Raw genomic sequence first — 15,634 nt, forward strand, 5'->3', positions numbered from 1 at the left:
CAACCGCTGGGGCATGCTCCAAAACCATGTCAGTCAAGTCAAGTGAAGTTGAAGGATGGACTTATGTCACTCCAAAGAAAATGCACAAGAAACATAGGTCTCCTCCACAAGTTCACCAATCGGAAAGGGGGCAAAGCAGCTACCGTCAACCTTCAAAGCTACATGAAAGTGTTGAGGATGATGGAGTTATGACACAAAGATCGTCCGCTGCCATCACGATGCGCGATTTCTTCCCCGAAGACTTCTTCAATCACTCAGTCAAGACTCCTTGCTATAAAGATTGCAAGGAATGCCTCTCTAAGATCGTTTGACAAATACCAAAAGCTCCTCGTTCGCACGAGCCTAAAAGGTGACAACCAAAAAGCTCCTTGTCTGCACGAGTTAAAACTGCAAACGACATCAAACGCTCCTCGTTCGCACGAGCCTAAAAGGCGACAACCAAAGCTCCTTGTCCGCACGAGCCTAAAAGGCGACAATCAAACGCTCCTGGTCTGCACGAGCATAAAAGGCGACACCAAAAGCTCCTTGTCTGCATGAGCTGAAACTGCAAACGGCACCAAACGCTCCTGGCCCGTAAGAGCATAAACTGTGTACGGCAAAATCATCATCAAAACCATCACTCATTTGAACTACGTTATGACTTGATCTCTTCTTTGGAAGAGTACGTAGGCAACTTGAAACTTCAAAACTTCAAGTACAGTCACATCAAAATAAATAAATAAATGTTTCATTAAAGAAAGTCAATTTTATTACAAAAGAAAAGGAAAGAAAAAAAAAAGAAAAAAAAAAAAATATATATATATAATTATACATATGTTATTATGTATTAAAAAAAAATATATATTCTCTATCCTGAAAAAGAAAAAAAAAATTGCAATTTTCTTTATAAAAAAAAAAAAAAAAAAAAAAGAGACTTACATATATATATATATATATATGTATATGTATATAATATGTAAACAGCCTCCATTGGGTGGTTGACACTTGACAGCAAGTTTGGCTCTATCTCAACGAGCCCAGCGAGCACACAACTCCAACCCTCCTCGACAATTACCAACTGGGCCAGCTGTTGGGTCGAGGCAGCTTTGATAAGGTCTACAAAGCCCAATCCCTCATCACACTCACATAGCCGTCACTCTTCTTGGGCCTACTATGCCCTCCACCTCATCCGCTTCACCCTTAAGTACCAGCTCACCGTTAAGGAACACAACCTCTTCTCCGTCGACATGATTTTGGCTCTTCTCTTTTCGGAGCTGTTAATCACCCCTTCCACTGCCTCTCGTAATCATACACCGTCAGCAGCTTCCTACTAGTCTTGAACGGATCCAGCTCTGATTCCTGGCCGCCATGAAGTAGCTGCGTCTTCAAACTCCCCGTCTTGTACTACAAACTAAGGGAGGGGAAATCTGAACTCACTTGAGAAGAGGATTCGTGATTATGCAGCTGAGAAGAAGATAAGAGGTCGATGCCAATATAATCAAGGCAGTGAAGTCAATGAAGGACTCGTGCAAAGACGGGAGAAACTCGTGGTTGGTGAACACCGTGTTTGGGAATATAGATGATGAAGCAGCAGCCATGCCGTCACAGGAGTACATGGACAAGACGCAGGTCTGACAGAACTCCAACGGCGATTCGAATGCGATGGACCAGGCGATGCAGCTGGGCACACCAGTCCGGACCATTATCAAATTTGAACGAGGATCCTCTCTGCCTTCTCCCACCAGGCCCGGGCCCGGCTCTCAAAGCCCAAACTGCGCTTTTCCTATATGCACTGAAAAAGCCTTAAGCTTTAAGCTCTTCTCTCTGATTTCTCACAATTCAACTCGAAAAAAAATGGCGTTTCATCACCACCAGCAGCAGACCTCTCACTTTCAGTCGGAACAAGAGGGCCAAATCCCATGGTGTCTGGCCCGTCCAGACTTCCATCATAGGAGTTGATGTCGCTATCTACCTGGTCATCATCATCGGACATGGTAGCACCCGTTCCTTCACCCGTGGATACACCTGTTAAGCTTTGCAGAGACTGATCAAGCTCCCAACACGCCATCACTGCTTCCATGGCGTGAACTCGGACATGCTGCTGCAGTTGTTCTTTGAAGGAATAAAGCAAAAGAACAATAATTCGTCATGAACAAATCAAGTTCTTTCTCATCCATGACTCCAACATCCCCATTGGCTCGGAGCGCCGAGTAGTTGTCGACCACGCGCTGCGACTGCACGAGCTTCTCGTCGATCGCCGGAACAACCACAATCGCCGGCGCCGCAGATCTAGCCTCTTTGACATCACCACCAATTCACACCGACCCCACAAACCTGGTCCTTGAGCTTGCTCATTCCTCTTCTCCACAATGGGAGACGTTTGCCGTCTTCTCCGTCTTTGCCGCTGTCAACTCCTCCCGCGGAGTGTTCCTTCTTCATCTCCACCGATGGAGACATTTGCAGCACTACAAAACAAAACAAAAAAAAAAAAAAAAAAAAAGCCACAACGGAGACTTCACCAAAACACAGCAGCAAACCGTCTTCCCACAGCTTCCTGCAGCCTCTTGGGTGTCTAAAGAAGTTTTTTTTTTTTTTTTTTTTTTTTTTTTTTTTTTTTCTTTCGACATCTCTCTTTCTCTTTTCAGAGATGCAATGGAGAAGAAGCCATTACTCTGCACGTTTGAACAAGTAGGGAAGAGGAACCCAACTTGCCCAGCTATGGTCCCAAACTTCTGTCGGTCGACGGGCCATGGTCGTCTTCAAAAGCTTTTTGGTGTTCTTCATTGAGACAGAAACCCGAAGAAAGCCCAGCCAAAGAAGAATGGGCGCTAGTGGTTACTGACCAAGTTTCATTTGAATTCCAGTTTAAATTAGGAATTGGAAAAAAAAAAAGAAAAAAAAAAAGAAAAAAAAAGCTCCAACAAAGAAAGATGATTCGTGATGTTAGTCAAAGACCCTTCTGCCGCATCTCAGCCTGCAGCATATGGACAAGGATTTTTGATCCACTAGCGATAAATCCACCAAGCCCCGAGCCGTCACCGTCTTCGTTGAGCTCTTCGTCCATGCTCTCCATTCTGCCATCTACCCCAGTAAGATCTTCATGCTGCTGTATGGGCAGTTTGTCTCTCTCTAAGGTTGAGCAGCGCGGCCTTCTCTCTTCAATCATCGACCTCTGCCATGGCTGCTGCCTTTGAATGTGATCAACAAAAACAAAGTTTGTCAACTCACATCTGCTTGCCTCTGCTACTGCCTTTGAATGTGATTGACAAAACCAAAGTTTGGCAACTCACACCCAAAGATCTCATCCGTCTGCTTGCCTCTGCTGTTGCCTTTGAATGTGATTGACAAAATCAAAGTTTGTCAACTCACACCCAAAGATCTCATCCGTCTTCTCTCGGACTCGGCCTGGGTTTTCACCCACAAACTCAGCCTTGCAGGTCACCATATAAAAGAAAAAAAAATTGATGGAATCTGGCTGGACAGCACCATCCCCAAAAAAAAAAAAAAAAAAAAAAAATAATAATAATAATAATAATATATATATATAATAAAAACAATGATGGTGCTTCTGGAACCATGTGCAAAAAGAAAAAAAAAATATATATATAATAAAAAGAAAGAAAAAAATAATGATGGCGTTTCTGGCATCATCTGAAATATATATATATATATATATATATATAAATGAATGGTGGATCAGCGCCACCGAAAGCAAAGAAAAGAATAAAAAAATAATAAATTAAAATAAAAAGGAATGATGATGGACGGTGATGTATATGTTTTATCTGTATTTAGCACAATACACTGAATAAAATAAAGCATGTCCATTAATCTTCAAGAAATTACAAGCATGAAAAAAAAAAAAAAAAAAAAAAAATACAAGATTGGAGCTTTCACAAAGGATGTTCACGTGAAGCCCCATTATTCGGCAAAACTCTCGGAGCGGGAGGCATCGAAGATAGAGCATTCGAGGCCTCAATACTTGGCCAAACGCTGGAAGACCCAGGAAAAATGTGCCTCTGGAGGAAAGACGAAAACCTTTGACGATCACTTTGAATCCGACCTTCAGACTCTTGCAGCTCATCAAGCTTCCTCTTCATGCCCGTCGAATAGTTGTTTGCAAGCACGTGCAAACTTCTATTCTCATACTTCAGCTGCTTGATCTCTTGCTTGAGACTTTCCACCTCTGCCATCAACGATTCAACCTGACGGGAGCGAGCAAGTAGGCGTTGGCCCATGTTGGACACAGAGCCTGCACACTGAACGCTGAGAGCGAGGGACTCTTGAACGGCCAACTCATCGGACCGTCCTGAAAGCAGCCTACTATCCTTAGGAGTGAGGAGGTTTCTAGCTACTATCGTAGCTGTTGTTGCATCCGTCATCATGGAGTCTTCACCTGTAAGAGGACCGTTAGAAGATAAAAAAGAAGGGCGCCATACATTACCTTGACAGGGTGCAACCGGATCGCTGCTGAGACTCAAATCTAAGCAAAGGTTCGATGAGTTAGTCATTTTTCAAAGGTGTTCAGAGAGAAGGGGTGGATGGAGATAATTCTCAAAAGGCCGGAGACGATTTTCAAGAATGGGCAATTTTCAGAGTGTGTATGTTGGAGTGATCGATACCTCTGTAAAAAGCCAAGCGACACGACCACCGATTCAAAAATCCGGATTTTCCTTCGTGAAGTTCGGCGACGCGTTCGCGGCTTTTCAGAAAACGCGTTCAACTTTGTCAAAAGATATCTGACAAAGTCGAGAACACGTGGAGGCCATCATCGCAACTACACGTCTTTAGCCGACAAGCGCAAAGTTCGGCGACGCTTTCTCTGCTTTTCAGAAAACGCGTGCAACTTTGTCAAAAGTGGCGCTCGTTCAGAAATCGAAGAGGCGTCGTTCAAATATCGAAGAGACGTTTGTCGACAAGGGTAAAAGAACGGTACCACCACTTGCTATTAAGAAATCCCTATATGTGTCGACCTTCGTCTCTTATGGCAAGGCAGACCTGAAGAAAATGCCCAACTCTTCCTCACCTCTGAGGGCGCACTCCCAGCAAAGCCTCTCGAAATACACAATTCTTCTTCTTCCTTTGAGAAAACCTATTCAACCTTTGAATATACCAGATGCCTGAAGTACAGATGACCCAGGAGGAAACGATAGATTGAAGCATGTGCTGATTCATTCACCGCTTCTTCAAAAGCAAAGGTATCTCATATCATCAAGGGCGAAAGCAAAGGTATCTCATATCATGATTTTTCCCTATTTTTTCCTTTGCCCTTGTTCTCACCTGCCAAGACAAGGACAGAGAAAGCAATATGTCGGAACCTCCACTCAAACCAGTTGCCACCAAGAAGTGAAGCACCATTTAAATGCAAAGGTTGCATTCAACTCCTGCATCGGAGGACAAATACTACAAGAGAAGATGCCAAACCTGCATAAGGAAATACCACTTCTGCAAAGGAAGCAAGTAAGGCAAGTGAAAATGATACATCGAAGCATGTGGAGACAAGCACAACAAATATATGTGCTGATTCATTCGCTGCTTCTTTGAAAGCAAAGGTATCTCATATCATGCTTTTTCCCTGTCTTTTTCTTTGTCCTTGTTCTTACTTGCATGGCAAAGTGAAAGAAGCAATCAGCCGGCACTTGGAGTCAGTCTTCCGATCTGGAACCGACTGCCTGGAATCTATTCCCTGGTTGCTTACCTAATGTTGCTCTCGAGTAGTCATCTTCAACGGTTGATACACTTCCAGAGAAGGGACCACTTCTGCAAAGGGGAGCAAGTAAGGCAAGTGAAAATGATACATTGAGGCATGTGGAGACAAGCAACAACTGCATATGCTGAGCTATCCTCTAATCCTCTTCAATACGAATTGGAGAGATTGAACAAAGAAACAGATAAAAGGAGTAAGCTCAGACCTTCGGGGGAAACCAAAAGAATCCTGCTGCCCAGTTCAAGAGTAGCACAAAGGAAAATCAATGATTGGAGGAAACCATAAAATCTTCCAGTCGAACTCAAGATCAAGCCTCGATGGCCCTTGAAGAAATCTCCAGCCCAGTTCAAGAGTAGCACAAAGGAAAATCAACGATTGGAGGAAACCATAAAATCTTCCAGTCGAACTCAAGATCAAGCCTCGATGGCCCTTGAAGAAATCTCCAGCCCAATTCAAGATTAAGCTTGTGGAAAATCAACGATTGGAGGAAACCAGAAAATCTTCCAGTCGAACTCAAGATCAAGCCTCGATGGCCCTTGAAGAAATTTCCAGTCGAACTCAAGATCAAGCCTCGACGGCCCTTGGGTTGACATCTACATTAAGGGACTTCAAAACGCATCTTCTACACGTGACAAGCACATGTCTACGACGCGCCTTGAAGTGGGGGCATTTGTAGACATCAAAATTTCGATGAAATGAATGTTGACCAATAATTAAAATTTCAACGCTCACGTGTCACATAAATTTTACATGTAGCGTGTGACTCAACAAAAAATCGAAATAAATTGGAAAGGTCATCAAATAGGACACGTGTCATTACCTGGCAGAAATGATTTATTTCATATGATTATTTAAATCCAAAAATCAAGTTTTGGAATTCTATAAATAGGAAGCCAAGGCATTCATTTTAGGAGGGGGGAAAGGAAGAAGAAGAAAGAAAGAAGGGAATTTACATCACACCAAAACCTTGAAGCCTTGAAACTCTAAAGCTCTCAAGCAAATCCCGAAGGATCAAGAAAACACTCTTCGTTCTTCGTCAAATCCTCCTTCAAGGTCAAGCCCCGACGGCCCTTGAAGAACTTCCACCGACTCAAGATCAAGCCCCGACGGCCCCTTGAAGAAAGTGTTCATCATCCGTTCGTCCTAAGATCAAGCCCCAACGGCCCTTTGGATCAACAACCTCAACAAATCCACACATCCAATCAGTCTTCAAGATTAGGCCCAAAAGCCCTTGAAGATCCGCTCATCCATCAACCCTCAAGATCAAGCCCTGACGGCCTCTTGAAGAAATCCATACACTCAGTCTTCAAGATTAGGCCCAAAAGCCCTTGAAGATCCGCTCATCCATCAACCCTCAAGATCAAGCCCCGACGACCCCTTGAAGAAATCCATACACCCAGTCTTCAAGATCAAGCTCAAAAGCCCTCGAAGATCCGTTCATCAACTGTTCATCCCTAGATCAAGCCCCGACGGCCCTTTGGATCAACAGCTCATCCACAAACCTACACCCTACGAAGATAGAATCAGAGGATCAAATTACAAAGAGATTGTAACCCCAAAATCATTAAACATAAAATATATTTTGTACACGTATTCTTGTTTCTTGTTGCAGGAACTTTTTCGTGTTTACAGTTATACCAGTAGATTCAGTCATGTCTAAATCCTCCCCACTTGCTCCACCAGGCAACGTCCAGTCGAACTTGTGCACGATATTTGCCAACGCAATCTCATTGACAGCCATGGCAAACTGAATTCCCGGACAGACCCTCCTACCAGCACCAAATGGAATTAACTGAAAGTCATTCCCTTTATAATCTATCTCACTATTCAAGAACCTTTCTGGCTCAAACTCCTCTGGTTTTTCATATAGTTTGGGATCTCTTCCAATTTGCCATGCATTGATCATAACGTGTGTCTTGGCTTTAATTTTGTAACCACCTATTTCCACGTCCTGGGCCGCAATCCTGGGAATTAGTAATGGAACTGGTGGATGTAGGCGAAGAGTCTCCTTGATCACCGCCTTCAAGTAGTGCATTCCAATCAAATCATCTTCTGTTATGTGTTCTCCCTTTCGAACTATTTCTCGTACCTCATTCTGCAACTTTTTCATGACCCTAGGATGCCTTAAAAGCTCAGTCATTGCCCACTCCAGGACTGTATATGTGGTATCAGTGCCAGCAGCAAACATATCCTGCAACAGTTAATATTACTGATTAAGGTATTTGAAATACATATAATTACATAGAGGAAGAATTGTGTTAGTTTTAAAGGAAAATAAGCAGCGGGAAGCATGACAACTCATCCGATTTGATTTACAATTCAACTTGTAACAGTATGTGATTTAACACCGAAGTTTTGGATTTTCAGCTGTTTAATATCTAATATATATATATGTACGAATCAGTTTACTTAATAGCTTTCTAACAGAAACACAGAGAGAGAGAGAGATGATTACCAAGATGAGAGCCTTAATACTAACTGTCTCAATAGGAAAACCTGACAAGTTTTCTTTCTGAAATGCAAGCAAAACATCGACAAAATCCTGTTGGCCATCCTCTCCACTCTCTGAACTCTGACCCATATGCTCTTGGACCACCTTATCTAAAAAGTCATCAAACTTCATAGCCACCTTGTCGAACCTGGCTTCCAAACCGTTGACACGGCTCAACCAAGAAAGCCATGGGATATAGTCCCCAATGTTAGTAGTTCCCAATAACTCAGTGAACTCCCCCAGAAGTCCCTCAAACTTCATCCCACCTTCACCACTGTACTTCCTCCCCAGAGCGACTCTACATACAACATCATTAGTAAGCGTCGCAAACATTTCGCTTAAATTCAAAACTGATGGTGATGACTTCATTATGTTGCTGATCATGGTTTTGGTTTCCTCTTCTCTAACAAAGCGAAAAGAGCGAACCCTTTTGTTGCTCAAAAGATTTATGACACATATGCTTTTGACCTGCCTCCAATACTCACCATAAGGAGCAGATGCAACGTCTCTGAAGTTGTAGAGAAGCTTCTCAAAGTTGGTGGACTTGGGTCGATCAGAAAATGTGAGGTCATGGGTTTTCATGATCTCCCGAGCTTCCTGAGCTGAAGAGACAACAAGGACTGGGACATATCCGAAGTGAAGAAGCATGAGAGGGCCATGGCGTTGAGATAATGTTTGCAGTGAGCGATGAGGGTACAGGTCTATTTGGTGAAAGTTTCCGATGATAGGGAGCTTTGGGGGAGAAGGTGGTGATGAGGTTTTGTTGGAGGTTGTGGTGGAGGAGTACCATCTGTATATGAGAATGATGAAAATGGCCAGAAGTGTGAAGGCCAAAGGTTGCCAAAAGGAGGTGGTTTCATTCACCAGCATCATTGTCCTACCTGGGAAAATAAAATGTGTTTTCATGTATGTATTCTCTGCGCTTGAGTGTTTATATAATCCTACTTTGTGGGGTAGGTGGCCTTCTTTTTCTAGCAGATGTGCGATAGATTGCTCCATTTGTATATTCCAAAGCAAATTTCATTTTCATTTCCTTGTTTTCTATCTTCTTTTCCTTTGTCTCACTTAGTTATCGGTTTCTGTGTCATCTTATATTTTCTTTGAAATAACCATAACAAAAAAAAAAAAAAAAAACAAGAACAGTATACATCTTTAAGACAAAAGTTTTCGAATTGTTGTTGACCACTAGGCACGATGAGCTAAAGCTTGGTAAGATTCACATAATCTGCAGCTTTGGTATGATGAGCTAAAACTTGGTAAGATTCACATAATCCGCCGCTTTGATTGAATTGTAGCAGCCAAATAGAATAATGCACTACAAAAGCTTAACAGGTGTATGTGGAAGGTAAAAAATGGTATGTGGATAACACCACTCTTTGTGATAAATGACCCTTTATAATATTTACTTAATTTTGGGATGAGATCTGTTGGATGAAAAAAAGATAATGGTTGAATTTGTTTTAGGGTTGCAAAGCAATATAAATAGATGTAATACTAATTTTACTTTTTAAGTCAGGTAAGCCTAGGACCGTTGGTTATTTTAATTATTTTAATTATTTTTTATTTTACAGATTAAAAACTTATTATTATTTTATTTTATTTATTTTTAATATTTAAGAGTTGTGTTTTATTTGAAGAGTCATAATCCCTTTCTAAAAGGGTATGAGAAGTTCTTTAAATAAGAAACCTCAAACAGAAAACACAACACGCTAAGGGGGTGTAATCAAATTAAGATCTAAAAGGATTTTAAAAAACTTTAGAATCAGTTTGTAATCAATTAGGATTTTAAAGAGGATTTTAAAGGACTTTAAAATTATGATGTAGTCAAGGTAAGATTTAAAAAGATTTGAAAGAATACATCCAAATCCAAGTGTAGTCAATTAAGATTTAAAATTCTTGGCACAAATATGTAGGTATTCAAAATGTTAAGGATTTTAACGGATTTCATCAAGTAATGAATTTTAGAGGATTTGAGAGCCAATTTATGCATAAAAAGGGCTGTGAAGAATCTCATCCACACCCCTAGGATTTCCTTCTTCAAACTGACTTCTCTCTTATCTGAATTTCTACTTTGTGTGTCAGATTTCTATATCATTTATGTTGTAGGAATCAACTATAAATCCATAGAAATCCATGAAACAAGTTCATACAAATCCATAGAAATCTATAATAAAAATTCATATAATAAAAATCCATATAAATATACTAAAATCTATATAGATTTGTAGAGTCTATTAAAATCCTTTAAAATCTGTCACTTATAAAAATCCATTAAAATCCTCTAAAATCCAAATTGACTACACCCAATTTTCTATCTCCCTCAATCCTATACTTGTTAAAACTCTTAAGTAACAAGACAATTGTTTTAATTTCTACAGTATTATAGCAATCTTACATCTCTCTCACTTGTCATTAGTCAGTATTATATAACAAATGGCAAGCCTAAAAGAAGCCAATAGTGTTAAGCCTGAACATTTTAGTGGCCATAATTTTCGTAGGTGACAAAAACAAGTGAAATATTGGTTACCTGTCTTAGGCGGAGCAGTTACACTGTGATCCTTCTAATGTTACATCAAAGTCTAATTTCTGTTTCTCAGAAGACTGCTGGTTTAGACCTCATACGGAATTGCGATCTTCCTCTGCCAATGGAAGTCCTTACGTTGTAGGACAAAATTTTTGTGCCGAATAGGTTAGAACACCTTTGAACTGTTGCCATCCAATTCGGTTAATCATTTCCGAATAGTGATGTTTTTGTTTTGAGTTTTCTACCTCTTCGGCAAACATCTGCCGATAGTTCAAAAGTTCGGTTGGATAGTATCGAACTATTTGCATATCTCCTATTTACAGTCACGATTCTAAAAGACGCTAGGCGCTAGTAGAGCGGTTGGCTGGCGCCTAACGCCTAGACAGCCAAGCGGGGTCTAGGCTGACTAGGTGGATTTAAGTAGATTCATTATATTTCGTGTAAATAAATGTCGGTTTATACTTAAAATATATATAACTTTATCATAAACTACAAAATAAAATGATATTTATATTATGAAATATTGGAACATAATGAAAACATAGGGAACAAGTATATAATGTGTGTTAAATTAAATATTCAACACATCTCTTACAATTTATTAAAAAAATAAAATGCAAAATGAAGTTATCTATTTTCTGTCTAAATGAGTCGCAACCTAGGCAGATCTGGGCAGGCTAGACGGGTGCCTAGACGGCCTAGGCACCCGCCTCAACAAGTATATGCACCCTTTCTTAATTTTCAAACGTCTAAGTATTAATCGGGACGGTAGTTAACCACCTAATACCTAGACAAAGATTTTTAGAATAGTGTTTACAATAGTTGCAGGACGAGTAAAGTTTGAAAGATAACATTATCATCTACGTGCGCACACGTAACCTCAACCCACAAGAAACGAAAAATCACTGACAACTTTTTGCTATATTCTTTGAATAGCTATGGCAAATTTGAATCCACATACATGTCTCGAGTCAATTTTGTCTTTTTTTTTTTTTTTTTTCCAGCACGTCAATTTAAAGAAACTTGCGAACATCAACAGAAATCTTCCTGCTTCACCATAGTCAAGATCAGGCCTGCAGATTCTTGTCAGATAAAGAAACAAACACTAATTTGACGTTTTATTTTCTTCAAGAGATAAGTCAGCTAGTCCACCAGTTTTACTCTTCTTGGGGAGAAGACAACAAAAATTGGAGCGGTGCATGCATGCAAACAGTCACGATCTTACGTGTCTTCCTATCTTGGCTTATGTTATGAAACTTATCTTGCTTGCTTTAAATTAATTCACGTGATTGTAAATGTGAATTTCCTGTGATCAATAACACAAGAACACGTATATAAAGTAATAAATTGGATTTCTTATGGATGCTTGGTGGTTCTTTACAAGTGTGACGAAGAATGCATAGAGCTTTCTAAATCTTCTAAGTGTTTGGGAATTTGAGGGTTTGGGAGCTTCAACGTTTTAGTGTGAGAATGGTTTTTTTGGCTCCCTTCTTTGTCTTGGAGCCTCTTATTGATAGGCTCTCCAAGCCTTGCTTACGAATGGATTTGGCATTGATTGTGGACTTGATTAATTGATGGACAAATCAAGACTTGATTTGTGGCTTAATTCGTGACTTGGCTCAATCAATTAATATTTGATTTATTTAAATTAAAATCAAATAATCCCTTGCCGCCAAGTATTGACAGTGTCCCTCTTAATGACTCGTCCGGTTTTATTGAGTCACATGTTATGTGTACGATTTGTGAGACAAATGATGCATGCATGTCACATAAGTCCTAGCATGTCAAAATTTAATGTGTTGATGAACATTTATTTTCACCAAAATTTCGCTGTCTACAATGATAATGCAGCTGTTTCTTTTCCAATGGTACATCCAAGGCAGCTGCATTAGACAAATGAGTTGATCAATTGTTTCAATACAGCATATGGGCTATAGCCTTAATCTTTCAAAATAAATATGGAATAGCAACAGCTCTGAGAGGATCTTTTCTATGTGTGGTTAAACCAGTAGATTCAGTCATGTCTAAATCCTCCCCGCTTGCTCCACCAGGCAACGCCGAGTCAAACTTGTGCACGATATTTGCCAACGCAATCTCATTGACAGCCATGGCAAATTGAATTCCCTGACATACCTCCAACCAGCACCAAATGAAATTAACTGAAAGTCATTCTCTTTATAATCTATCTCACTATTCAAGAACCTTTCTGGCTCAAACTCCCCTGGATTTTCATACAGTTTGGGATCTCTTCCAATTTGCCATGCATTGATCATAACGTGTACCTTGACTTTAATTTTGTAACCACCTATTTCCACATCTTGGGCCGCAATCCTGAGCACTAGTAATGGAACTGGTGGCTGATTTGTGTGTTTATATAAACCTACTTGTTGGAGTTTGAGACCCTTTTGTCCCACATTGGTTAATAGTATTTTTTCACAAGCCTTTATATAGGCTTATTCCCTTTTCTTAGTAATTAGAACTTGGACCATTTGGAAATGGATTGAAGGCTTGGGCCTTATGGTTGTGTGAATTAGGCTTGAATATAATATAGCCTAAATACAATTAATATTAATTAATCAAGACAAGGGCCCACACAGTTATTAGAAAGAGTTGTGTGCTTTCAAATACACTAAACATGTATTTGAAAGGGTGTGAAACAGCCTATATATCTGCAATCACAGTATCCAAGTCAGAATCATCTTTTCTTCCTCCTTATCTTTCATACAAAATTTCCAGAGAGTAAACACACAAAGCAATTCGCTAGAGTTCTATAATCCAGTGCGGGTTGTAGAATTAAGTAGTTGTATCCTGGTCGAGCAGACGTTGTAGAACCACAAGCACAAGTACAAAATTTCCAGAGAGTAAACACACAAAGCAATTCGCTAGAGTTCTATAATCCAGTAAACACACAAAGCAATTCGCTAGAGTTCTATAATCCAAATTTCCAGAGAGTAAACACACAAAGCAATTCGCTAGAGTTCTATAATCCAGTGCGGATTGTAGAATTAAGTAGTTGTATCCTGGTCGAGCAGACGATGTAGAACCACAAGCACAAGTACAAAATTTCCAGAGAGTAAACACACAAAGCAATTCGCTAGAGTTCTATAATCCAGTAAACACACAAAGCAATTCGCTAGAGTTCTATAATCCAAATTTCCAGAGAGTAAACACACAAAGCAATTCGCTAGAGTTCTATAATCCAGTGCGGATTGTAGAATTAAGTAGTTGTATCCTGGTCGAGCAGACGATGTAGAACCACAAGCACAAGAGTGGGACGAAAATACTGTTCAAAGGACATAGCTTTTACGCTAGCCTCTACCTTCTGTGATCAAGTTAGTATCATTGATATTTTATATTAGTTTATGTATTTATTGTATAATTTCATTCTGCACATCAAGTATATTTGGTAAATAAAATATTAAAATTTCAAGTTCTGTTTATTTCTGTTATTTTTGTTTATTTCTGAATTGTTCTCCAACACTACTTAGGGGGTTGGTGGTGTTCTTTCCTTAGCAGATGTGCCATAGTTATCCCAACGCAAATTTCATTTTCCTTACCTTGCTTCTGTTTTCTTTTCCTTTGACTTACAATTTTTTTTTTTGGAAAGAAACATTGGTAGATTGATAAACTTCAAAGGGTAACAAAAGCCAATTAAGGCAGTACAGAATCCTCGACAAGTAAATCAACGATTACAATTGGAGGGGGAAACCAACCATTCACTAGCATGACCAGATGTAATACCGACACGAGCAAGCCGGTGAGCAACTCCATTGGATTGGCGTCGAATGTGGGTGGATAAAGCTCAATGATTGAGGAGATAAGGGCCTTGATGTCCTCGACAACCTAACCAATTAAGGACAGATTGGGGGAAGGATCCTTCAAAGCCTCCAACAATCTGGAGGGAATCTGACTCAAATAAAATATCTTGAAAACATCTTTTATTCTCTTTGAAATAATCATATTATTTTAACAAAAATAATACTAGGCGATGTATAGGACATCTGTAAGACATAAGGGTTCAAATTGTTGATGACCACTGGCTCAATATAATGAGCTAAAACTTTATAGTTCTTCATCTAAAATATGCTGTCCGTAAGAGGAAATAAGAGTCACGTAATAGCAACTTTGGTTGAATTGTTGCAGCCAATTTAGAATACTGCACTACAAAATCTTACATCCATATTTGTATATTCCAACGCAAATTTCATTTTCCTTAGCAGATGTCCCACAGATTGCTCCATTTGAATATTCCAACTCAAATTTCATTTTCCTTAGCAGATGTGCCACAGATTGCTCCATTTGAATATTCCAACTCAAATTTCATTTTCCTTGCCTCGCTTCTATTTTCTTTTCCTTTGACTGACTTAGTTATTGGTTTCTATGTCATCTTTTATTTTCTTTGAAATAAACATAAGAAAAAGAATACAAGGCGATGTATAGGACATCTGTAAGAGATAAGTTTTCAAATTGTTGATGACCACTGGATCGATATGATGAGCCAAAACTTTACAGTTCTTCGTCTAAATATGCCATCTGTAAGAGGAAATAAGAGTCACGCAATAGCAACTTTGGTTGAATTGTTGCAGCCCATTTAGAATACTGCAATACAAAAACTTAGGAGCTGCGCATAAACCTTTGGTTGAATTGTATGCATAGGTGACTTTCTCTTTCTTCCCCATTTTTTTTGAAAGGATGATAATGGATTAGGAGCTGCACATAATGCTTAATTTTCGGGCTACAATAGTAAAAACATTACTTTCAAAGCCCTCACAATGCCCCAAAAAAGAACCAAGCCATCAACTATAAGTAGGCTACTTTTTTTCCGAACAGGCTGTGTTTAAACCTTGCTTTTAAACATTTTCAGACCACATTTGGTGTCTAAAATTATGTTGTATTGAATAAAATGATCATTAAATTTAACCCTTTTTATATG

General features: G+C 39.6%; 2 protein-coding genes across 2 annotated transcripts; both read right to left on the reverse strand.

Annotated features, from left to right (window-relative positions):
- Positions 1 to 1,789: 1,789 nt before the first annotated feature.
- LOC137712339 (homeobox protein knotted-1-like 3) lies at positions 1,790 to 3,145 on the reverse strand. Its single transcript, XM_068451436.1, has 3 exons — positions 2,935 to 3,145; positions 2,314 to 2,444; positions 1,790 to 2,080 (listed from the first exon to the last, which is right to left on the reverse strand). The coding sequence occupies exons 1-3, from the start codon at positions 3,143 to 3,145 to the stop codon at positions 1,790 to 1,792; spliced, it is 633 nt and encodes a 210-aa protein (XP_068307537.1).
- Positions 3,146 to 7,250: 4,105 nt separating this feature from the next.
- Positions 7,251 to 9,227, reverse strand: LOC137712341 (cytochrome P450 736A117-like). The gene is made up of 2 exons (XM_068451437.1): positions 8,142 to 9,227; positions 7,251 to 7,877 (listed from the first exon to the last, which is right to left on the reverse strand). The coding sequence occupies exons 1-2, from the start codon at positions 9,174 to 9,176 to the stop codon at positions 7,251 to 7,253; spliced, it is 1,662 nt and encodes a 553-aa protein (XP_068307538.1). The 5' UTR covers positions 9,177 to 9,227.
- Positions 9,228 to 15,634: the final 6,407 nt, after the last annotated feature.

Source organism: Pyrus communis, chromosome 13 (genome assembly GCF_963583255.1).
Source record: "Pyrus communis chromosome 13, drPyrComm1.1, whole genome shotgun sequence".
NCBI classification, from domain to species: Eukaryota; Viridiplantae; Streptophyta; class Magnoliopsida; order Rosales; family Rosaceae; genus Pyrus; species Pyrus communis.

Excerpts from the sequence above, each read along its gene's own strand:
- LOC137712339 (XM_068451436.1), bottom strand. The coding sequence starts at position 3,145 with ATGATTGAAGAGAGAAGGCCGCGCTGCTCAACCTTAGAGAGAGACAAA. Across the intron at positions 2,445-2,934 it reads GGCTGAGATGCGGCAGAAGG|TGCTGCAAATGTCTCCATCG; the intron begins GTCTTTGACTAA and ends TTTGTTTTGTAG. Across the intron at positions 2,081-2,313 it reads TGAGCAAGCTCAAGGACCAG|CAGCATGTCCGAGTTCACGC; the intron begins GTTTGTGGGGTC and ends GAACAACTGCAG.
- LOC137712341 (XM_068451437.1), bottom strand. The coding sequence starts at position 9,176 with ATGGAGCAATCTATCGCACATCTGCTAGAAAAAGAAGGCCACCTACCC. Across the intron at positions 7,878-8,141 it reads GTATTAAGGCTCTCATCTTG|GATATGTTTGCTGCTGGCAC; the intron begins GTAATCATCTCT and ends TAACTGTTGCAG.